The 26020-nt window shown below is 39.8% G+C and overlaps 1 protein-coding gene across 1 annotated transcript in view; it reads left to right on the forward strand.

Annotated features, from left to right (window-relative positions):
- unc5da (unc-5 netrin receptor Da) overlaps positions 1–26020 on the forward strand; it is a 220560-nt gene that overhangs the window by 101643 nt on the left and 92897 nt on the right. The window contains exon 2 of the mRNA XM_059357890.1: positions 24092–24298. Within this exon, the coding sequence (XP_059213873.1) occupies positions 24092–24298 (207 nt within the window). The remainder of the gene's footprint in view (positions 1–24091; positions 24299–26020) is intronic.

Genomic DNA, 26020 nt, shown 5'->3' on the forward strand with positions numbered 1-26020 from the left:
TGTTCTTTCAACTTTGTTGTGTTTGGAAGCTCTAAGGTAATGTGGAAACAACCTGGACATAACAAGCAAGATATGTTGTATTTTATTACTCAGAGCGTTTACTTAGCTGTTTCTAGTATTTACGTGACAACGAAGAGCAAAATAAACTGATCTGGTGAGCCATGAAATATGATTGGTGTAGCTACCTGTGATTCAGATCCACTTAACACCCAAACAACACCCTTCCACCAAGTGCCATGAAAATCCGGCCTGTCGGTTTTTCCCGTGATCCTGCTGACAGAGCGTTAGACGGACACACAAATCAAACCGGGAACATAACCTCCTTTGCTGAGGTAACTGTGTTTTTTTCTTTTCCTTGGTCAGGAACAAATGAACTGAAAGACTTTTCACTGCATGACGAGGAGTATATATCTGAAACAGTGAAACACTGGAGCCAGACAGATACAATATAGTTAAGGATCTGTGTGGGCTAGAGCTGAACAAGGTTCACATACCGAGAAGTAAAAGCGGGATTTGGTCCTCAGGCAGCATACCATGCAAACAAACACCTTGCTAAAGATAGTGATTATTTCTGTCTTAACTGTCACTGCATGCAACAGGGGACATCAGCTGTGCATCAGTACAGTGCAGCCCCGCTTCAACACACATACACACCCTCTGTGGTCAAGTTGTACTAATGAAGATATTGCAGAGCAGTGCGAGCAGGCGAACCAGCAGAGCTGGAGAAAGGTCAATGAGGCAGCTGAAGTGACACTCAGCTCAACGCTCCTAATTGCTGTGTTTGAGTAGAGTGTGGAAACATGGACATGTGACGGCTTCTCGCTTGGTTTGCTTTAGTAAAAGCACCCCGTTAATGACAGGCTTGTGTTTGTGTGTGTGTGTGTGTGTGTTTGTGTCATTACCAGATGTTGTTATTTGTTAATGAGGACTGTAAAAAAACTGTCTTGGTGTGTAACTCTGACTTTAACTCTGGAGAGAATACTCCTTAATATGGTTACACACATTCGCATTAATAGTATCTCAGAGCTCGGATATATAAACGGAGAATCTTTGTAGTCATAATTACAGCTGTAATGTAGATAATCTCCATAGGTTGTTGTTGATGGGTCTGCAGGATAAATGCAATGATTCTGGCAAATACTCCGTTGTTATTGGCAATCATCACATTTGCAGGAGCTTTTTCATCTTTATTTGGAACCGTGTTGTAGATGCATGAAAAAGAATAGTATCCTGCAGGCTTTTGCAGCATAAATAAAAAATACACACCGTGTGTGTAGACTGTTCAAAGTAGGAACATCACACTGAAATTTTGCTCACCTATCATGAATTCGAAACACCGCCATAGGTCTCCAAGACATTTTTAAAATGATGTCCGTAGTCTTGTAGAAAGTCAGCATCCCCTTTTGCTGATATCAGGATTTCAAGAACATACCATTAAGCAGCTGTTCAGTTGATTGCCATTTAGAAAGAAACAGCCAACAGCTAAACAATAGCAATTTCCTCAAACATTTAGCCTCAGCTTCAACCGTTATTCTGCCACTGCAACAAGGGTGCAGTGTTCCCAGGCAGTCCAAGGTATATGACTCTCATATCTTTTCACAGAAGCAGCTCGGCCTCTTTTGGGTGTCCTTACTTGGACCTGAATGAGATGAGGATGCATGTGACGGGGTGCAGGTTGCTGACACCTGTAGGTTATAAACAGCGGAGAACATAAAAGGGCACATGTTGGTGAGCGATGAAACCAATTAATCATTCAAACCTAACTATGCATGGTTTGATGCTGCCCTACGGCTTGTGAGATGCATGTATCCATCCATATTACATGCCACCATTTTTAACATTTCAAAGGCTTGAACTTCAAGAGAACTGATCTACTGTGTGTCATGTCTATTTCAACTGTGGCACAATTTAGTCACTTAACTGGCAGGGCAGCAGGCAGAAGGTGGAGTTGGTAAGTGGATTGCTGGCGCCCTAAAGCCGATTTATCTGATAGATGTTTGGACCTGGTCCGTTGGGCTGACCTCTGGGGCAAACTCTAAATTAGATTTTTTTTCCCAAGCACAGACTGTGTTGCTATGTCACCTCTGTTTGTCATCCCTCCACCACCTTCAGAGCAGGAATCACTTGGTATACAGATATTATGAACTCCACGGTAGCGGGTGTGTCTCATCTCCTGAGACCCGGGCATTGTCGTGGATGGTGTGATCCCATTATGTCAGAAAAAAAAGAAGAGAATGGAGACAAAGGAGAAGAAGACTGTTTGCGCTGTGAGTGATGGATGGCGTAGCCAAGGAAATGGTGTGGAAGAGAATGCTGCGTCAAGCAGTCAACTGGCCAGGCATCGATTTAATCTTGTGCACTCTCCTGATTTGACCGTGTCACAGTGAGATTGAAAAGCCTAAGTGGATGTGGGGCTGTGTTCACTCACCTGAGCCCACTACGCCGATAAGCACACAATGAACCCAAAAGTGGGCTCGAACACTGGACCAAATAGAATGGGGATAGAACATCACAAGACACAGGGTAAGACAGCTGTTTCAGGCCTGCTAACAAGCAGCTAAATCCACTGGAGGGGCCGGTCTATTGATTTATACTGGGGTTGGAGAAGTCGCAAAGCTCATGCAATTGGAGCCTTTGTATCCAATGGATTTTGACTCAGATATCAACAGAGATCCCTTTGGCTCAAACACCATCGATTGAGCTAAAGAGATTTTTATCTAATGAATATTCTAATTGCTGTCATAAGACGCAGGGGTGGTTAACTGTTTGAAGAATGTGTGTTTAAGTAGGTTTGATAGATTCTAATAAAGCATGAAGATTAAGCTGTGGTCTGATGTTTATGTATAGCAGAAGGGGAAATTGATATTGATCGTGAGGCCAGCTATTCTGTGTTACATGTCACTCCCTCGCTCATCTTTTTCAGACTCTGTATGGCCGGTGAAAATGTCACAAAAATAATCTTTAATTAAAAAAGAATTTGTCTGTGAATCACTTTTAATTCAAATTACCATTTTTTGACATTTAGCCTGCTCGCGTTGCATTGTGGGATCAGTCGATGTTCAGGATTAGCCATAATCCAGGGTATTTGGTGAATACATTCATTAATGGAGAAACGTGTTCAGACAGAGTGTGCACACTTTTGCTGACTTACATACATGAACAGATAGGCATTCTGCCTCATGCACCTCTACTCAATAAATCAGGTCACAGTTTTTCTTCACCTGCATGCATATGTACGGAGGCACGCACACACATATACTCGACAAGCTGCATAAACAGGAACCACACAGGTCGACACACTGCGGACCTCTCTCTCATGTTTTTAAGATTGAGTGGCAGCCTCACCTTGACCTGCCGTGACTTCACTGTCATTCTGTATGCCACTGTTGCACTCTGGGTTTCCATTAGATGGATCATCTGGGAAAATCAAAACAATATTAATTTTAGTTGTTGTGATCATCACAGGCTTCCATTTTCCTTTAGATAACCACTGCCACATTTAATCATATCCGCTTATGGATATAATCAGCTTCCTCACAACACTTCTCATCAAATCCAGTAGCAGATGAAAGAGTTCCTCTCCTGATAACTTAATAGTCAGACAATTAAGGGTCAGGCTGATGTAAAAATGTTTAGGGCTGCAACTAACGATTAGTTAGTTCATTGTCAATCATTCTGTTGATTATTTTCTCCATTCCTTGATGAGTTTGTGCTAGAAAATGTCAGTAAATGGTGTAAAATGTCAGTGTTTCGCAAAGCCCGAGGCAATGTCCTCAGATGTCATGTTTGTCCACAGCTCAAAGACATTCAGTTTACTGTCACAGAGGAGCAGAGCATTTTGACTTTTTTCTTCAAAAATTACTCAAACCGATTAAGTCATTACTAGTAAGTTGCAATTAATTAAATAATTTACTAGTACTTGTTTAGCTCTTAAGCAGTTTTTATATTCAGTGAAACACAGAGCCGGACTCGTATATTACATGTTTCCCCTACATGTCGCTCTTGATTCAGCAGTATAATGGGACTGAAAGAGCCCATGAATGAGGGTGAAGTGACTCAAGTCCACTTGGTGGTGATAATGTATCTTTAAGCCTGAAAATCTTTTTCCACCAGCGTTAACATGTTAACGCTGGTCTTTTTTATTTAATTTTTTTTTTTTACGTTTCACGGCTCTTTCGTCTGTTTCAGATCAAAAATTATTCCGTACTGCTGCAGTTTCAAGTTTTCTTTGAGACAACTCCAAAACACATGAGCTTTCTAGGAACAACATGCATTTTTCTGACCTCCCACCTTGACTGAAATGAAGTTCATTTCAGGGTTGCGTCTGGTTTGGCAGTGAAATGTGTAATAACCTATAACACCAGTGTTGGGCAACTCCATGACCTAAGCTACCAGTTCCTCATTAAATGAAGCACCACTAAGCTCAAGTTACTCCCCCAAACAAATGCAGCAAGAATGCAGCAAATTTAGCCATAGCAACAAGGCAAAAGTCATTTACTGTATTTTTATATTTTACTTTTTTTTTTTTTTTTACATCCATGTACTAAACACATCTGTGATTCTTGGCAGTTTTATTCCAGACCTTAGCAGACCTTATTCTTAGACCTCTGCTGTGCTTGGGATCCGGAAATTCTTGGAAAATATAGCTTGTGTGCATATTACTGCACTACTTGATCAATAAAAGAGCAAAGCTGAAAAGCTGAGAAATGTAGTTAAACTAGTAACACCGCTGCTGCCCAGCATTGCTTATTACTAATGCAGTACAAATTGGATTCTGCACCGTGATGCCATTGGCACATGTTGCTGATGTAAGCTACCTGTCAGAACGTGTCATAATGACAAATATGGGTGTACCTGGTTTGCATAAAATCACACCAGTTAAAGCATGGGCACAGGACTGGACTGGACCATCAAAACCAGAAATCGACTTCTACGTAGAACCATATACCACCTGCACAGCCACAAGCTTATTAGCTGTACTCTTGCTGCCTCCTTTACATATTACTTGTGTTTCCAAACTCTGAATTAGGCATTATCTGTGATCAGCCAGGATTTGCGGGCTTACATGGCATTATTCAAACATCGCTTAAACATTCATTTATTCAGGGGATGAGCACATACTATATATCTGCTCCGGCAGCATCCTGCTCCACATTCATAAAGACACACACACACACACACACACACACACACACACACACACACACACACACACGTGGTCAGTGTGTCCTGAGAGTGAGAGGTGGTGACCGTGAGGTTGAAGCTCCAGGCTGTCAAGGTCTTCTAATTGAGGAGTTATTGCCTCTGATGGTGGGCTCTAGCAGTGGGTTTATAGTGGTCTTAACCTGTTAATTAAAGTCCAATAGAATCTGTAATGAGCAGAGCGATGGCCTTCTGTCTGAGGCTGTGTGCTCCATGTTATGCTCATAATATCCATATGGACAGCTGATTGCACAGCCCCCCATCCTTATGGCAGCTATAGTCTTTTAGCTAGCTTTACTCAGCACTCTCTTTCTTAAACTTCACACGTTGCTGCTGAGATAGCAAACCTTTACAATGCATAGGTTGGCCCCGCAATACCTGAGACACTGAGCAATGAATGTGCTTTCTTTTCCTTTTTTTTGTTTGTCATGAGTATATGTATGGTGTGCACAAATAATCAGGTTATGTAAGGTGGAATCTGGGACACTGTGTGCAGGAGGATGTGCCACAAGGTGCTGAGAGGGCCCCCCCTCACTTGCTCATTTGCTTGGTTATTTGAAGTGAAGCATCATTTGTGTGACAACAGCGAAGAGATTGTGTTGACATACTTTTGCCGTGTCCATCTAAGCTTGACAAATGAGGGTATTCAGCCTTAAAAGATCTCAATTCTTGTTGTTTTGCTGCTTTTTTCTGTTTCTTTAAAGATTCATTAGGAATCCTTGGTACAGTACGCTGGGACTCTAACTTATTAAGGAGTAAGATGGTAAATTGTTCATTAGTAATGTATTGCAGAGTGAAGCAGTGACTTTCATCTACTTTGCTTGGCAGGATTCATATATATCCTTCTGTCACTGGATGGGCTTGTTAGATAGCAGCAGATTTCTGATTTGAATACAACCTTTGCCTCAACTTTGTTCCCTTGTTTATTATTCATGTTATCTTGATCACATTCCATTTACTGCAGAGCTTTCTGGCTGCATCACACAGTGGCCGTCCACTCAGATTGCATTATTGGGGCAGTTAAAAGTAACGTTTGAAGACCTCCACTGGGACATGAAATGCAGGGCAGACCGGTCTCGGATGCGGTGCTTTGAACCACTGGGCCCTGCTCGCTAAAGGAAATCAGAGGCAAGGTGAGAGAATAGTGCTTGGTGAGAAGAGAGGATGAAGTTATTCACTTTCTTGCATTTTTCAGGGGCCATTAGAGATCTTTCCCTTTTCATATATGCAAGAAAGCTGGGAGACACGAAAAAGCACTGTACAGGTGTTTGATTGTCGTGAATTTTATATGTCAGGAGACCACTGCCTGCTTGCCTGATGGGCTTTTGGCTAACCTCCATTTTCTTCAGCTTTGGAGAGTTACCTCATAGTGTCATCGATTCTTTTGCCTTTTTGTTTTTCAGCTTCACCATATCCTCAGGAATAATACCATGAGTAAGTCATTATTGGCCGGTGGAAGATTGTGTGGACCGTCTATTCTGCCGGGTCTTCCTATTCCTCCAGAGGGAAGCGGAAAGTGAAGCTGAATGAGTCAGAGTGATATTGGCGGAACTTCTTGTATAGTAAAAAGAGTGTTTTGAAATGATAGATAAGCCTTTGAAAGTGTTCAAGGCTTTCATGGAGCCTTAAAGCTGAACTTGAAGCTTCAGATAGCATTTAATCTCCACTGTAAAGCTGCGAGTCAAACTGTGGAATATAATGTGCTGCAATCACAGTGTCACAGGTTGAACAATGATATATTCTTATGCCATGCACTTCATTTTGAATAATATTTTTGACTTAAAGGCTTCCATTTTGATGGCCATTGACTGCAAAATGGCTCAGTGTGCTCAGTCATCAGTCACAGAATCTTTAATGGGCTAAGTTGGCAAAAATAAAATAGAGAACTCACTATACAATAGTGTACAAGTCAAGTGATTTAGTATTGCACTTGGGTAAAGTAGGGGACTTGTGAGGGATTTAAGAAATCAAAGCAGATAGACGAGGCTGAGATTTGCTGACTTGTGGTCTCTAGAATCGCTCTTTTTTTCACACTTAACACCCATATGTTCAAGCTTTGAAGTCTTCATGTCTGCGCTGAGGTAAAACTGATGTTTTTTTTTTTTTTTCTTTTGGGGGGGGCATATCCTTTAACAACTATTGGACGGATTAACATTCAAAATAGTGTGAACTGACTTTTTCTGGTGCCATAATTACGTATATATATATATATATATATATATATATATATATATATATATATATATATATATATACTTTTTTAATATATATAATTATTATTAATTTGTCATCAAGTACAATTCATTTATTGCCATACTATTTGGTGCAGGCTTCAGAGTATAAATCTTTGGTGACTTTTTCTTGCACCACCATGAGATTTACATTGTGGTTTTGACTGAAATGTGTCAAATGTTGTGATGGATAATTTACCTTCATAAATTGTAATGATTCCTGTTATCCCATTTAGGATCCCACTACCTTGTAAGCTTGCCATAGTAGATGGTGTAACTGGTGTTACTGGTGTTACTGGTGTTACATGGTGTTCGGCCATGCATGATTACATTACTTGCCAACTGTCTCTACTGTTGTTTCTCTTTTTTCTTTTTAACAGAAATAACACCGATTCAATTTATTCTCACATTATCAAATAAAAAAAACTTGTATTTGCTAAATAAAAGCTGAGTTGCAGCTGTTGTCTTGATATAATGGTCACATCATAGTAGTAGAGTAGCATAAGTCAGATTTCATTCAAGTGTCATGGTCTGCTTTGTTAGATAAAGTGCAATGATACAGTACAACACAACTCCTACATACATCTACACCCCCTCACACATATATATGTACAGGAGCTACTTAAAATCAGAAAAAAAGAGAGAAAAAGATCGAGAGAAAAGTCCTAGAACTCTCCATGGGAATTGACAGGAATTTATGGAAAATAATGGGCATTTATGGGAATAAAATGGGAATTTACAAAATTGAAGGTTGACCCTGTATTGTAAGAATTGATTGTTCAATAAAATAATTAAACCTTGATGCACTCACATATTCTACTCACAAAAACAAAACAAGAAGAGAAAATGTTTATATTTGTGTTTGGATATGATACAGTTTGTTTAAATTACCACCAATTTCCAGATAATTCCCATTAATTCCCATGAAATGTTTCCAATTTGGAATATGTCAACAATTCCCCAACTTAACTTCCCATGTAAAGTTTCTGGAAATTTACTGGAATTTTTTACTGGAAATTTTCCACCCCTTTGCAACCATAACTGGCTTTCCCTACTACTTTGGTGTTTTGACCAATACCTGCAGAACTAAACATATGTTAGCATGCTAACACACTCAACTAAGATGGTAAACATGCTAAACCCTCTACCTGCTAAACATCAGCATGTTCACACTAGAATACTTGTGACATTGACATCAAAAAAGCTTCCAGAAGCACAGAAGGAACTGGCACTACATCCTCATTATGGCTAAACCAATCTTCAAGTGTGAAATTGGAGGAGTGCCTCTTTAACACAATAAATGTGAATGTAGTGCTCTGGAAAATGCCAACTGTAAAAGAAGGCTATAAATTTGATTTATCAAGTTTCCTCTCCAAAGCTTCTTTTTTACACCCGGCATGGATAATGCAACACAAATACAAGGCAGTGGGCTATTATGGCTTAACGATAGTGAGTAATATTCAATTTTTCATGCAGTCCTGCTGTATTAAGAATGCAAAACATTTCAGGTTTAATTACCATATCTTCACTGCAAAGAAATATATTCTTTAAATGAAACCATTTACAAACCAAATACTGCAAATGAGGCCGTTTAAAGGTGCAGTAGACAGATTTCCTCGTTTGTTAGATGATATTGAACTGAATGCATTGGAGTAAATTGGAATTGTTTTTCTATCCGAAGGCTGCTGAGTCATGGTGGTGAAGTGACACTTTCTTGATCTAAAACAACACAGTATATCAGTAGCTGGTACCCCGCCAAGTCATGCACCGTCTTTGTTGTTTACAGCCGGCTTTTACCAATACCACCACTCTGTGTCAACAACTATTTGTGCTGTCGTTAAAGCGATCGCCATCAAACTTGAACTGAAAGTCTTTTAGAAAATACTCCACTTTGCGGTACCATACAATTTGGACATCCTGGAAAAACTAAACATGAAACGGATGACATGAAGAAATAAAAAGAAAAGCTTCAAGGATATCACCCTCTATAATCAACCTTGTACATAATGACAGATGATTAATGATATTAATACAGAAGCTGTGTGCACAGTTATTTGCAGGATAATAACTTTTTTTTTATTGAGTCTCATTTTTACCCTGCCAAACATTTAATAAGATGACAAAACAGCATTGTGTAAGATAGAGTTAGGTGCTCAGAGCCTTTTTCTCACATATGGCAACACGGCAGTAATTTATTCATAAAATCCTTCAATAATACAGTCCCACTCTTATTTGCGGTCTGTGCTAAAGCTCTCAAGAAGAAGTGGGAGGAAAAGAAAATGTGAGAAAAAGAGTGAGAGAGGATTGTTTTCTAGGGTTTTACTTATTTATTGAGCCCCCTTACAAAGAACACTCACATTAGAGTGAGCTGTCAGGTTGCCAGTGTGATCGCAGCCGAGATTGTATATGCCACACAATGCCTTTAATTATGTCGCTGTCTCTTCACTGTCAGAAAAGACAAAATAGATCAAAGGCTATATGAGAAAGAGTAAGTAAGCAATTATCTCCTTTTGTCTGCTATCACTGTCAGTCAACGGAGACTTGCTTTCTAAACGACACCAGAGGAAAACGTCTGATAGATGAGGTAATAATGGCGCTGCATATAACATGTTAATAAAGGCACTCCATATCTGCATCATTACTCAAAGCTGACTTGATTGTTCATGCGATAAGGACAAACAAAGTGGAAAAAATCTAATCATCGAGTCGTACTGGAAGCTCCCAGATATTACACTCGCTCTCCTCCAGAGCTGGAGTTGATAAACTTATTCAAATGCCGGGCTGTAGAGTAGTAAGGTAATTTTATTGTTGATAATGTTTTAACATTAGGTTTATTTGAGAAAATAAAGGTTTCCAGACATCTCCTTTGAGAAGCAATAATCCCTGTATGTATAAATATGTGAGGCTAAGAAGTTGTTAAGGAGGAGTCCTGGGTATTCAGTAAATTAAAGTCTCCTCTTCAAAATTCTAATTCCAGTCAAGACGTTTAGGCAGACACCCGGTCGAGCTTTTTAACAGTGCTCACAACTTAAAGTTATAATCCTTGTGAGATTTCAGCCCTGAGAACTGTTTCACAAAAGCAGGATTCAGAAATCCAGGATAACAAAAAAAAAAAACCGGAGCCTGACCTGGTCTGTGCATCCTGGTTTTTCAGGTTGGCCAAATCAGGCTGAGGAGATGAAACTAGGTGAAGCCAGGTGGATAAATGCACATCACAGCTTTCTTCAACAGACACATTTACTGATGCTGAAACAGAGAAGAAGCATTCCATGGACTCTGCACCCACTGAAGTACAGTTTCTAATGGTAGCTCACGAGAAATCAATGCATAAAACATGTATATCAGCAAACAGAAGTGACCATAAATGCATATTAAGTAGCCATAAGTTTCTGTATACACCACTAGTCCTAAGGGTAAAAAATGACCCACCGTCACTAAATCCCTTAAATAAAGCAGCTTGAACCCAAAATCTATTTGCATGAAGAAACAACCTTTCATTAATCACAAACTTTGTGAATATCTAGGTTTCCCCTCTTAAAGTGCAGAAAACTGTATTTAATCAATGGAATCCACTCATTTTTATTACAACACATTACTGTTTTACTAAAGTAGAGGTTTATTTTTATTGTTTTTTATTGCTAAAGTTAGTGCATAGGTGTAAACAAAATTTTTTAGTATGCATGCATACGTGCATGGTTTTTATGTTTTTTGTATTGTAGCTACTGGGTCAAAACAAAAACACCCTAAAACCAGATTTGTACCCCGTTGGTGTACAGCTTTCATAGAAATATATTTATATTACTATTACTTTTTCTCATGTTGGTGTCATTCTAGGAAAAGACACAAATTTCAGGTTGAAAAAGGTCCTTAAGGAGGTTTCCTATTCTGTTAAACATAGTGGTCGGTCATTGTTGACCTCTAAGACAACACAACAGTTAAAAAGAGCCAATAAATTTACTAGCAACTGCTCTTAACTGGACACAATAACACCAATTCAACAAGTTACTTGTCATTTGCACACACTTGGTACATTAAATATGATTAATTATAGCATATCTTCTCAAGACTTTATTAATCAATATCTTCCAAACATATTACAATGAAAATGAAACCATAATTAACAGAGGATTGTGTCTGAAAACATAATTATTCCAACTTTATTGGCGAAATCAACAAACTAGAAATGGAAGTAATTGATAATTTAATAGTTTATAATACAATGTATTAATAACTGATGTTTTTTCTCTCCCAAGTTGCCAGGAGACAGTATGAAACTTTATAAATACAAACTGTGTGCTACCAATGCCAGATAAAGTACACATACAAACAGAAGAGTGCCATAAATTATCCTTTATTGTTAAAATATATATATATATAAATGCAATAAATTAACTGAAATGTTTGACAGTGTGTTTATTCCTGACCAATCTGCCATTCATATTATACATATATAACTTTATCATCTCAAAATCTGAAATAATGTATTAATTAAACCTTTAACAACAATATGAACAGCAGGCTGATAACATCACATGAATGGTTGTAATAAAAACAATATCTAACTGATGGCAGTTTAAACACATGGTATTGTAATGCAGGCTAATAAAAAATAAGGCAAAAATGCATGCATCAGAACAAGGAATAACTATAAAAAACACAGTATATTCTTATTCAGTGACTGCTGACTGCACCAGATTAATAAAGCCTGGCTTCATAGTAACGAATGGACAAATTCAGCCAATATAACCAGAAAATCCTGACCTTATCATCTATCTAGGTTTTGTGAAAAAGCCCTCTGGTTGATTTGGTATGACCCCTTTGTACTGGTGGTAAAGGGAGATGAGGTTCGATACTCCAGGTCCTGGATTCTGGGGGGTAGCCAAACAAACTTGTTTTTTTAATAAATATATCAGTCAATAACTGGCCTTTTTCCATCATGCCATGAGCCACCAGCATCTGATTTCATGCTGCATGGGGCACAAGTTGTTTTCCAACACAACAGCAGTAAAAGAAGTTGGTTAGCTTGCTGAGAAGTTGAAGGTGTGCAACCTGTCGTCAACAACTTTTCATCTGACAGCTCACTTTATCTGCTCCTTCTTGTTCATTCGTCACTCTGTGGAATATTTAAAACGCACTGCTGTCAAAAAATACAGAAAGATGTCATGTTTTTGTGGATGTGTTTTTGATGAACAATTGCAGTCAGAGCTAACCTCTGTGAGTTTCCGTGACTGCTTCACAATAAAAGCCACCCCAATGTTTCACCAGTTGCTTGCTTTTAATGTGAAGTAGCAACAATAATAATATTAATAACGCTATTACTTTAGTTATGAGTACAAACATGCATAATTTCCAGTGTATGACTGCATGGGAGTGGCGGACCCCGCCAGATTCACAACTTTTATTAGAGAGGTAATTTCAGAATATAAATTTGTTGGGTGGCTGTTGGTGAGCATAAATACAATCAAAGTCGGGTTTTATTTAATGAAAATATTAAGGATGAAAAATCTAATGCACATTTTTTTGTGAATTTGAAGACTGTGCCACAGCGAAAAGTACTAATTATCACCAATTGAGGTTTTTATTTTGTGAAAATATCAAGGATGAAAAATATAAAGACTGATGTTCTGGAAAATAAACATCTTCAAATATCCATATTGGAGGTCAGATGACATTAAAAGCAGACGAAACAGTGATGCCTTGTTTATTGTTTGGTGAGCATAGTTTAAGGAAAATATTTTGAGCTAACAAAATAGGAGAGCAAAACTGTCACTTTTGTAATCTAGCCGTTTCTATTTAAATTGGTACTGTCTATCATTGAGGCCCAGTCATTATAAGTTATGAAAAGTCAAGTCACAAGTTTGAGTGGATTTCCTCGGATTATCCCTGCTCTCTGCACTTATATACATGACTCTAAAGCTTATTTGTCATATTTTTAGTTTACACTCCTCATTTCTTTGGTGGAGGGAAAAGTCTTTGACATGCCGAATATAAAAGGAGTATGCAAATGTGTGCGTCATTTATTTAGATGAGTCTGTAACCTCCCTAATATTAGTGTGGGCAAATATCATATTGCGAAGTGGTTTATGGGACAGAAATGGGAGACTTTTTTTGTCAGTTTGACATCCAGGTAACCCACTTTTGCTTCAGCATGTTTACTCTTTGATTATCGGGAGAGCTGAGGGAAGCACTATCTCCTGCCTGCCAAAACCAGGCTGGCAAGCTGTCACAACACCGATGAAGACACATATACCACCTGGGTGTTTGTAGGTGACACACATTCACACGGATGCATGCACACAAAATGCACCTACACACACACTTGCAGGCTCTGCACACACCTTCTTCCTAAAAATGGTAGTTTGTTTTGACAACAAAATATATTCCTGCGGTGCTTTTATGAAAACTCTGTATATCTGAAGGAATTAAGAAGGCATAACAGGAACACCTACAATATTTGCTGTGTTTGCTGTAGCATTGCCTGCAATTTCATACATTTATATGTATGGAATACATCTATCTGGCAAATGATGACACAGGGTATTGTGCTTTGCATTACAACAGTTCCTGCATAAACTGCTGCATTATTAATGCTCTAACCCTACTTAAGATCATATTCACTGGGGCATCCTGGTTTCCAAATGGTTAAGACACACACCATATAGATCCTGTTCTATTTGCATCTTTACCGCAAATTGCATCGTCCTTTGTCTTTGATTTGATTTTCAATTCTTAGGAGAATTAAACTGTGAATCAAAACCGTGATTAAATTATATTTTTATGGTGTAAATGTTCTTCTCTTCCTCTCAGTATTCCCTGCATATGGCCTCAGCAACCTCTACTAAGAAGATGGCCCAGTATGTTGCCTGAGGGCTGAAGCTCAGGGGGAAAAGGCAAAAAACAAAAACAAAGACGGCAACAGATTATCAACTCAGATCTCTTTTCTCTCAACGTGTCAAATTTGTAAGCAGCTATTGTGCACAAAATCTCAAAGCATTACTATTAATACGACAAAAATACTGCATATACAATTCTTTCAGAAGGTGAGCTACTTCTTACAGACTGTGTTTCTACTGTTCACGCTCTGTGCTTTGACAATTCGTCTTATCATCTTCATTCCACTAAAGCGACAGAAGCCTGATGTGATACACTCACAAACACTCAGTGTGCCCATCCTAACTGATTTACAGGATACATCTTGATGGGGAAGTGTATGAGTATTGCTTAATCCTTTATTTTCCACCATCCAGGTGTCCTTAAACAAGGCTCCTAACCCCCCGCTGCTCCACTGGGGCTGCTGTCCAACAGATAAGAGCTCGGTCGTACTGAGCAGCTCCCATGTGTGTGAGTGTGACTTTGAGTGTGTAGCAGGGCTCTGCTGATAAAAAAAATAAGATTTTTTTAGACATTTTTCCACCTCGTGTGAGCCAGAAATCCTTGAATCAACGCAGGGAAAATGAAGTCTAAAAAGTTTGGTGGTCTGAGTGGAAAATAGTCGATCAGAGCAAAGAGTCAACATTCTCGTTTTGATTGGACAACATCTGGCATGTGCGTAGGGAAACTGTTTTTGCCTGGGTGTGCTTCAGTTGTGGCGCACCATCTGAGAGCATGTGTGTGTTTGTTTGTGTGTGTGTGTGTGTGTGTGTGTGTGTGTGTGTGTGTGCACATGTCTGTTGTGTCCTGAGATGACAGATGAGAGGTTTGCATCAATATTTGAACAAAGCGCTCTGGCATCTCTTTCTGTTGAGGCCATGCTGTTTTTAAGAGTCTGAGAGGCAGAGCAGAAATGTATTGCTTGTGTGACTCCGGTTGCAAAGAAATTACAAGTTAGAGAGTAGATTCAGAGCTGCAGGCATTTCTGCAGTCTGACAGAAGTCACTGTGAGACTTGCCTGGGGACAGGGAGGAGAAGAAACTGGAAGGATGTGAATCTAAATAATGGTATAAAATCTGGCCTGGTTTTCACCTGCAGGATTGTCAGTTTTATCCTGGCAAGCTCTTGGAATACCTCGGATACCTAGCGGCACTTCCACTGGACAGTGGACTCCGAGTGCATCCAGCTGGTGTGCATAACGCGTGGTTGCTAAGCAGTTCATTACCTGTCAGCTTGTCAGGTATACACTTGTACCCCGAGGTTGATGTATTTTGATATGGCTGAATAGTGGTTTGTGTCTGCAAAACACCAAACACAATCAGGCCTTCACGTGTTACTGCCTCTTCTCGCTCCATTTCCTGTTGCACTGGGAGATCCCATCTTTGCCAGTCTATCTTTCCCCTGTGGTGAATCTGTCATTCAGAAATCTCTGCAGACAGAGAGGAAGGGAGTGTGAGGGGGGAGTTGTGCATCGCGAGGGTTGTGATCCTTCAGTGGGCAAAAGTTGGCTGAGAAGCAAAAAAGTAGTGCCATTCTTTCCTGGACTCAGGTTTATGAGCATTTCCTGAAAATGCTGAACATTTTTTTTTTTTTTTTGTCTTCCTGCCGTGCTCTCGGTTGATCTGAACAGATGCTCCCCCAGTGCTTCTCACTATCTTCAACACCCACCTATCATCTGCTTCACCAATCTCCCTCCACCCCCATCTCCTCTGCTAGCTTCACCTCTGATCCTTAATCTAGACCATCCATCTGCTGCACGGATCTGCGTCAATACTGCCTATGAAGACACCTCACACTGAGCATATATAATTAATGCAGCATTGACCATCGCCAAGCTGTATTTATTCATGTATTTACACAGAACATTAGCCTGAAAGTCGGTGTTTACACAAAGCGCAGACACATAGCAGCAAATAAAATCCGAAAAATGCGTCCCCCGTTCACTAACTAACCACCATTTCTGAAACCTGTTACTGAAATGTCAACATGGCCAAGTAATTAACAAACAATTACGCCACTGGCTCTTAATTAACAAACTGAGAATTAATTAGTATTTGTTTGTTAATTCATGGCTAAGCAGCTGCTTTCCTGCTTATTAATACTGAATGCTGTCAAGTGAAAAGCAGTTGGAGAACTTTCCGACCAGTTTCCTCCTTTTTTTATTGAAATCTCAGGCTAATTGAAAAAGAGGTTATGATGCACAATCTGCTCATGGTTATTATTTTAAAACTGCAGCTTTTTTAGGATATTAAGGGGACCGTCGATTCCTCATATGTAAGAATAATTCTGAAAATGAGAAACGTTTTAGGCTTGGAGCCACTGATTATTGGATAACACATTGAGGCGATGCTGCATTTTATTAAAGCAATATATTCTCTCGCTCTGTCTGTGTTTCTTTCTCTTTCTTTTATGTTCACACACAGTCACCTTTTGCTCCGTGTTCATGCTGGCAATTCACATGCGGTATTAGCGGGAGATTCGTTTTTGATGCCTCGCAACTGTTCGAGGTTTGAAATCAGAGATTGACACTTGCCATTGTGACATTGTGACAGCGGGCATTTGAATTCAGCATGGTTCAATGAGCATTCTTCACGAAGAGCAAGTGAAATGAAAAAGGGACACGAATAAGTAAACTTGCATTAATAACCAGCGAAGTGTGCAGAGTGGCGGTGTTGTGGTTTACTGAAACTACAAGTGCAAGGTCGTTCATATCCATTGTGTAATTACATTCTATCTTTGAAACTCAAGCATGTTTGGTGTTAATTTATCAGCACAAATCGTTTAGTGCAAGGAGGAATTGCTGTTACAACAGGCACTCTACCTGCTGTAGGTTAGTATGGAAACATGCAGTTGTCAACAGCCTTGTTCAAAGACAAAGACAGGACATAGTTTTATATTTTTGTCAATTCTGAGATTAGCCTTGCAGTCAGTTATGCACCTATGATTCGGGGAAATCTGGCCTTTATTTCTGGTGCAGTTAAGTCACCTTCATGTCTAACTTTTTTTATGAGCATCCCATTAAAAACGTGCTTGAGAATTCTAGATTATTTTTGTTTTTCCAGTGTGAAAATTTGTGGTTTTTAAAAGCCTTGTGTAAAGTTGTGTGCAAATACAGGTTTTACTCAGTGAGTTACAGCCATTTATTGGATCATGTCCTGTAGGGTTGGGAGAATAGACAAATATATCAGCTATCAGCGATTGGATGGGAACATGTACGTGAATTTTTCAGCAACTTACGGTTGCTTGGCTGACAATGTGGACATTTCTAACATATCGCCCAACATTGTAAATTTCTGAATCCTGTGATTGCATGAACTGTAAATCAGCCAGTTGTTGTAAAGGCTCCGTTCAGATTGCACTGGAAAGCTGAGAGTCTTACAGTATTTAAATGTTGCCTCTTGCATAAACGGTTCCAAAGATATACAATGTTTTTAGCACCGATGCTACACTAGACTGAGGGTAAAAAATAATCAGAAATGCTGACTAAATAAAAGAAACAAATCCTAAAAATGTCATTAAATCTCAGCTTTGACACCATCCATTTATATGATGTTGAAACATGACAACCCTGTTAGTAGTGACATAAAGCTGCAGTTGTGAACCAGGCCTTGCACAAACAACAGTGACCCCTATTAACCCGCGACTAATTGTTTTATATAATTTGTCGAAAGGACAGTCATATTGAGCTTGTGTTCAGTATTCCATGCATACATGGGGGTTGTGTGTTAAAGAGGTGTGACAATTGCTTCCTGTAAAGTGCAGCGGAGGCAGGAGGTTCAGGTTCAGAAGCCAACGGCCTCTTAAACAAAGAGGATCCCCCTGCAATCAGTTCTGCATCACAGGAAGTGGAGTTGCTGGCTGTATGGGAGCCATTCAACGTCTTTGTGCAGGATGTGGGACGTGTTGTCCGGTAGAGTGGGAATCACATGATATAATATTGCATGAGCTGGTTATAAGAACTCTATCAAAGACAGTTGTAGGCTTGGGCCTAGATCAAACTGTCAAACTAGGCAGCACTTATCAAATATGAATCAAGATTCTGTAAACGCATTGCACATTTCTTGCATCAAATGTGTTCAGAATCACATTTTACTGTTATTTGAGAAATTTTGTACCATTTTCTTTCATGTTTGAAAATGGACCATGCTTGCCTCTGTCACTCACCAATACTTCATTGCTCCAGTTGGTCAAGACTTGCATTCTGTTGCTCCAATTCATTGTCTATTGGGAGGCATTTTGGTCTAATCATGTATAAATCCCATTGGAAATAAAACATGGAGAGATTCTAGTCTAAATCTAGACTAGAGTCTGGTGATGCCAGGCTATTCAAGTGACAAAAAGTACCTAAAAACAGCTTTGCCCATGTTAGCTGGCTCACCTTTGTTAGCGACAATAAACCCAAAATACTCAATGAAGGCATTTTACTTTCATAACCCTGATTCCAAAAAAGTTGGGACAAAGACAAAAGTTTATCCGGTTGAACATGAAAATGTTTTCAGTTGAATATACTGTATGTTATGAATGGCCTTTAAGACATTTTTTTTAATCGGAGTTGTTGTAAGTCGGCATCTCTCCTCTGTTTCACCAGTATAGACCGACCTCTAGTGGTACATGCTGTGCACTACACATCTAGCATCTTTCTGTCAGTTTAATACATAGACTGAAAGAGCAACGTCTGTATTTTTGACAGTGAAAATCATGTTGTCTGGAATCCAACAGACAGAACCCAAGAATCTGTTGCTGCACCAGTGGATGTATGTGAAACTCTGAACAGCTTGTTGTCTTGTTTTTATGATTCTCTGATCCAGGTATGGGTTGTTGCATCACTGGATGAACTGAGTCAGCTGGCCATGATCTTGAGTCTGAGCTCTAAGATTGGAAAGAAAGTCTGTGTCATCTGCAAATTTTATGACTTGAGGTTTGGTGCACACACTCCCCTGGTGGCTTGTACAGTATACGGAACAACAAGCAGCAGGAAGAGGACACGTGCCTGTTGGGGCCCAGTATTTCTGTAGGATGGGATCAGATGAGCTGGTGTTTGAGCTGGAAACAGGACAGCAGTTTGTCTGCCAGGATATGAGGTGGCAGTGTGCTGAAAGTAGAGCAGAATTTGGCAAACATCAGCCTGGCTGCTGCCTTCATTCTCTCCAAATCACTACGAGTGTGCTGGAGCAGCAGACATCTTTCTCTGTGTGAAACAGCCTGTGTTACCACCCAAAGGCTTTACCAATTTAGTTCAGTCAGCTGGGGGCTCTTTCCCCCCTCATTTTTTTTAATATCCCACTAAAAGCTATGAATACATTGAACTGACAGAAGAAACCACACTTAACCATTGCTTTTAATTTTGCATGTGGGGAGATGGAACATTTGTCTGCACTCAAGGAAATTAAAATGTTTGTGAGCTTCCCTCACAGGTTCCGTCACAGCTGACGCAGTATTACCAGACTGTGTGTGCATTTTCCGGGACAAAAGTTTGTTTGTGTGCGAGACAGACAGAGAGGCGGAGAGAGGGAAAGAAAGAGAGAGGGTGTCTGATAGAGCCATCACTCAGCCCTTTGGCAGTGATATCTTGTTTTCCTCTCAAACTGGGCTAGATGTATCTGTGCCCCTTGTGTGTTATTGCCGGGCGGAGGCATTGGTTGTAGATCACTGTGAAAACTGTGAAGCACAGGGCAGAGCGGTCTCCTGAATGACAGCGGCGAAGCATATTGAGGAGAGATATTGGTCTTCGGCCTTTCCTGGGAACATGCAGATGAACCAATAACGGCCCTGCACCGGCCACGGGAAGTAAACGAGCTGAGAGCGGAGAACAGAAACCCCACCAGCATATTCTGCAGCCACCTACATGGTAATAGCTATCTAATTTCTGCCTGATTATGAATCCCACTCAAGACCCGCCCTGTGCAGCAGGCAGATTGGTTAAAGTTAGGCATTGATCTCTAGTGGAAAGCTCCATTGTTCAGACAAACGGACCTGAACAAATCCAGTACTGGTACCTCATGGGAGCTAGATACCTGGCCATGCAGCAGTGACTGACAGTCCTCCCTGCTCAGTCCTGGTTGTGGTTCTTCTGTTCCCAGCAGCAGGGCGAATCTCTGCTGCTGTGCACGGAGCTCTCCGCATCCTGCTGGGAACCCGACGCCTCAGACAGAGCTCTGTCTGCAGGTCGAAACCTGATCGGAGCCACAGCTGGCTAGTTGCTGCTGGAGGCCCCGCTAGAGTCTGAGGTTCTGGAGAACCTGCATGATTTTGTCATTGCAGCATGACAGGCATTTAACAATATTACAGTAGTATGATGACTTGTGGTTAGCACTTTTGCCTTAAAGCAAGAGGGTGTGAGTGTGATCCAAGTTTGGATAAGTGGTTAAGGATAGTGAATGACTGAATACAGAAATGGTCAATACTCTAGCTGATGGTATTGTTTGCTTATGTAAGTCATATAGAGGCATCAGTATTACATTTAAACTTTTTTATAACCAAGTTAATTACATTTAAGTACTTGAGTAAATGTTCCACCACTGCCAATCACAGACTGACCTCAAACTCACTTTTTCCATTTTTAGTCAAATAAGTTAGAATAGGAGGCAATTACAACATCTCCGCATTGCATTACCATGTGAATTGGCAATCAAGAATACTGGAAGTTCACTTACTAAATGTTCTGGTATCATGACATCCCTATTCACTGCAAGGTGCAGAGCTGGAGAGCTTCATATAGTCTTTAATGGCTATACTCAGCCATTTGAAGAACAAATTCAGCATTAAGTGTTCCAGAAACAGTTAAGAGGTTGTGTTTCCCTCACATGACCCACCGCCACCCTGAGCTTAAATCACACCAGAGTGTATTTTCTTGTGTCTTGCCTAATTTATTCGCTGCAACACTATCCCACCTGCTTAATAAAAAATTAAAAATGAGCGAACAACTAGCTCTTAAATACAGCCTGTGATGCTTTGCCCCTGTTGATATTTGAGGCATTAGTTGCCATGGCATTAAACTGTCATGTTGGTAAGCATTAGTATAATACCTGATCTATTAACAAATGAGTCATTACTTGGAGGGCTGTGGCTTTGTTCGACAGCTGTGTGTTTGTGTATTCACGTTTCCATCCATCATCGTCTGGATGCGCACTCACGTCTATGTTTTGCATCTATCCAAACACAAACACACCATGTCAATGCTCCGTGCGCAAAACAAATTGGAGCACTCTGTACAAGAAAAGCTTGCCTGGGGCTAGTCATTTTGAAATTAAAAGCATGTCTCTTTGTTCAGCCTCAGTTCCAGGAATGAGGGAGAGAACCTGAATGTGTCGCACGGAGGGGAGAGAAACACTGTGCGAGTGCTGTGATTTTCACAGCCAGGGAATCACACAGAGTCTTTTATCTATTCCCCTCAATCAGGAGACATCCGGCAGGAAAGGTAGGAGGATTAGATTAGCTAGAGAGAGACAGAGAGAGTGGGTTCTCTAATCCTGATGGGGTTTTTCAGAGGTACACCCATCGCTGTGGAGAAACATGCAATGTGCAGCGGGGAGTTGGGATCTGGAGGGGCGGGCGCAGGACGGTTTGCCTCACTAAACCCTTCACACTTGCATGAAAGAGGTTCCAGCAAACTAGGGGATTAGTCGGAGTGTAATTACACTTGCGGGGCCTCAGAAGTAGCAAAACGTGTGCTGACTGGAACACACCTCAGACGGGCAGGGGAAGAAGGGAGTAATGCCTGTTAAATGTGTTGCCAGTGTGTTGTCGGTGAATTCTTCAACTGAATTAACCGTTTCTAGTGAACACCAACTTCTGAGAGATCAAAGAAGTGTTTATGGGACTCTTGTAGAATTGTCTGATGTCTCCTCTGCTATTTCAATTTTATATCAGTAATTCAGACTGCTTTTTTGTTTTGTGCTAAAAGGATTTCTGTGGATCCTGTTTCACACCTCTCCATCACAGAGTGACTGTGAAAAAGGCAACGTAATTATATTATTATATATGACTTTATTTAAGGATTTTTGCATTTATACAAACATACACACCCAATTAAACCTGCATACTCATGCATAGACATGCTGAATTTGAACAAACATTTGAGACTAGTCTCCCATCAAAAATGTACAAGGTGTTTGTACCGGCAGCCAAATACGACGTACGTATTAATGTTTTAGACTGTCCTCCGCCACGGACATAGTAGTAATGATCAATGTTTAAATGGCAGGTTTCATATGGATGGGTCAAACAAATAGCGGACTTTCATGTCTTGCGTGAAAACAAAAGTAAATTTTTTTACATAACTTACGTGGCTCACGTCATGCCCATAACTACTTCACTTTCAGCATTTCCGTACATTTATTTACTGTTTTAACTGACTTTTAAAACACCTTACCAAGAAGTTTTTGGCCTTAAACCTAGGTCAGTGGGTTTGTAGCATAAATTCACCGAAACTGTCTATTCCTTCGTTTAATTTGGAGATCTTGCTGAACATTTCCTCATACTGTGCATCCCTATCACCCCAGCACCAAGAGCACCATTGGAAGGGGAAAATGAATAAAAATATACATATACACAAAAAGAAAACACAAGGTTGAACTATTTGACAAGCAACATTTAAAATATAAAAAATAACAAAAAATAATGGCAAAATAATAGAATAAATACATTATATTATAAATATAATAAAAACATACACAATAAATACATTTAATTTAATTTAATTATATGATATTCAAAAGAATGGGGAAAATTCAGTGCATAGACATAGTTATAGTAGCAATAGGCCAAGCAGAGAAAACATCAATCAGATAGCATGGTCACTTCCTTTATATATTCAATAAATGGAGACCATACTTTGATAAAGTTCTCATGGGACCATATCAATGTATGTGTTATTGTCTCCAGATGTGATTGCATCGTAATTTTAAAAAAATGCAACATGTTTCAGGTCCAATTCTCCAGAGAGTCTTCTAAAAAATCCCATAAAATCTGTATTTCTCACCATTGCCACCAGCAATATTGTATTTCTGCTGTTGCTATTTATTACTATATAGAGAAGCAAAACACAACATATATTGAGCCAACAGAGCAGTTGAGAACACCTTTACCCAATGTATTACATTTCCCAAAGGAGCTCAAAAAACTCACCCTTCAAACAATAAAGATGTTCCCAGACAAAAACACCAATGACTTAAATTATTTAACACCAAACAAGGATAGTGGGTTTTTTATCATGTTTTGCAGGTTTGCAAAATCAAGTGTAGCCCAGCTTTCTGCAAAATACCCTGTGCCATCGTCCCTGTGTACTTAAAATATTAAACACTCTGGAGGATTTGTGCAACAGTGAGTTCCCTATAAATTATTGTATTGTAATGCTGTGGCGAAGAATGGACTGTGGGGACGGGGTGATGTTCTGTTGTTGTTGTTGTGCTTGTTGTTGTTATTTCTCATGTTGTGCTCCAAAACAATTTGTTTGAGGGAGATGTCGCTGTGAGGAGAAATGGCTGCTAGTTGGGTCTGGTTGCAGGGAAAAGAGAGAGAGTGAGGGATTGTCGAAGCTGGAGGAAGACGGAGAGCGGGCTAGTTTTGAAGTGTTTTGTCTGTGTGTGTGTGTGTGTGTGTGTGTGTGTGTGTGTGTGTGTGTTTGTCTGTTGAAAACAACATTTCACTGCTGGGTTCTTTGGCAGGGAAGAAATGCGAGATTGTTAGAATGAGCCGACTTGCTGTCGACGATTAATTATTAAGTTTTCGATTCCATTTTGTTCAGTCATTTCGTTGGAGTCTAATTTTATTCTGGTTTTATTATCCAGGTCCCCGAGGTGAGGCCCTGCAGCATGGCCAGTCTGGGACACTGCCCCACTTCCTGGAAGAACCTGTCGATGCTTACATCGTTAAGAGTAACCCCATCAAGCTCCGGTGTCAAGCTCGGCCCGCTCTTCAAATCTTCTTCAAGTGCAACGGCGAATGGGTCCACCAGAGCCAGCACATGTCTCAGGAGCACACCGACCTGGGGACAGGTACGGCAAACACTCGTTAAACAAATACTCGTGTACTGACAGACACATACAGGATATACAGACAGAGATACAAATTGCAGCTTAAATTCTATTTTTCTCCCGTCAATCCTTCTTCCTGTCACTTTAAGTTATGAGGATGGCGTTCACATATCTGGTGGCAAGGACTGAAGTCTCAAGAATGAACTTTGCAAATGGGGCTTTATGACAATGCCTCCAGCTATGTCCAACCCTGCAAATATATTTGCTCCACTTCTTTACTCCACACTGCGTGTCACATTTGATCCAAACCGAAATGACAACTTTTAGACCATGAAAGGCACCTACTTGTTCAATTCTGGAATTCGACTTTGAACTCAGAATGGTGTCTCTTACTGATGCAACTTGCTGAAATGCAGTTGTTGTTGTTTCAACTGGAAATTCAAACCACAAAGAAAAATATCCTTTTCTCTCTCTCTCTCTCTCTCTCAAGCCCTTGTCTGTTTTTGTTGCATCATCTAGCAATGGGCATTAAATATCTCATGAATTCACTTGTACCCTTTGTATAGCAAATTGGCAAAAAAAAAAAAAAAAAAAATATATATATATATATATATATATACATACACACACATTTCTCCCCCCCCCCCCCTTTATTAAATGCACTTGTATTGTAGTTAAATTGACTGATTTCCTAGTTTACTTTGTTAAAAGTTACTTGTTTTAACCCAGTGCTGGAAAGCCTCATTCTGCCTGAATATAACTGTTTACCCTCTGTCTGAAACACAACATTTTTACACTGTTTATTCTCCTTCTTCTGCATCTGCGCTCTTGCCTTCTCTACACCATCATTGCAGCCGGTGAATGACTGTAACGGCACTGTAGCGGCATTTTCCACTTATATGTATAGTTTTAATGACATAACCTTGAGAAGTCTTGTTTGAAGTCACATTTTCTGAATATAGGCTGTGCATTTCTAAGTAGATTAAGTTGATACTTTCACAGTACTTTTATAGCACCTAGACCAGGGGAAGGCACTGTGGCTCTACTGCAGTGGCTCCCTGTGGCTGTCACAAAAATAATGACACAAAATGAAACAGCTATTTCTTTACATTTTAATTTTAAATTACCATTAGTGTAGCCCTAAAGCAATTTGTATTCTTCAATTTTAAAAACGTGGAGCTTATGTATGGCATTAAAAAAGAATATTATATCATTTTACTCTCCAGCCCGGCGCCTTAACCTCTACATTTTGCCAACTTCATGTCTAGTTTTGAGTTTCCCTCACTCGGCCAGCTTTTGATTCCAAATCTCCTGAGATATTTCTCCAGTGTCCAGCCTCTCATTTGCAATCGGGTCCTTGCTGCATTCTTACAAAATCATATTAATAAAAGCTCATTATGACCTATTAGTAATGTTGGTAGGCTAATAAACACAAGGTGGCGGATTTATCTTCATTGTGAGGCTCAAAATAAGGTTTGCAGCTCCATTCTGACATGTTTTACTTTTTTCCCTCCCAACAATGGCTCTTTTGTTAATAACAGTTGCTGAACCATGAGCTAGAGTTATTATGTAAGCAAAGAAAAGGCATGTAAATCTGATTTACCACAGTAATTTAATAGGGGGCTTTATTCTGGCCACTGTAATCTCTAAATATCTGAGTTTTTTTCTCATAATGTTCTCATAATAAAACTTTAATTCATGAAAATCTAACTTTTTTTCTCAGAATATTGCCACGGCTTGGTC

Source organism: Centropristis striata, chromosome 19 (genome assembly GCF_030273125.1).
Source record: "Centropristis striata isolate RG_2023a ecotype Rhode Island chromosome 19, C.striata_1.0, whole genome shotgun sequence".
Classification (NCBI taxonomy): Eukaryota; Metazoa; Chordata; class Actinopteri; order Perciformes; family Serranidae; genus Centropristis; species Centropristis striata.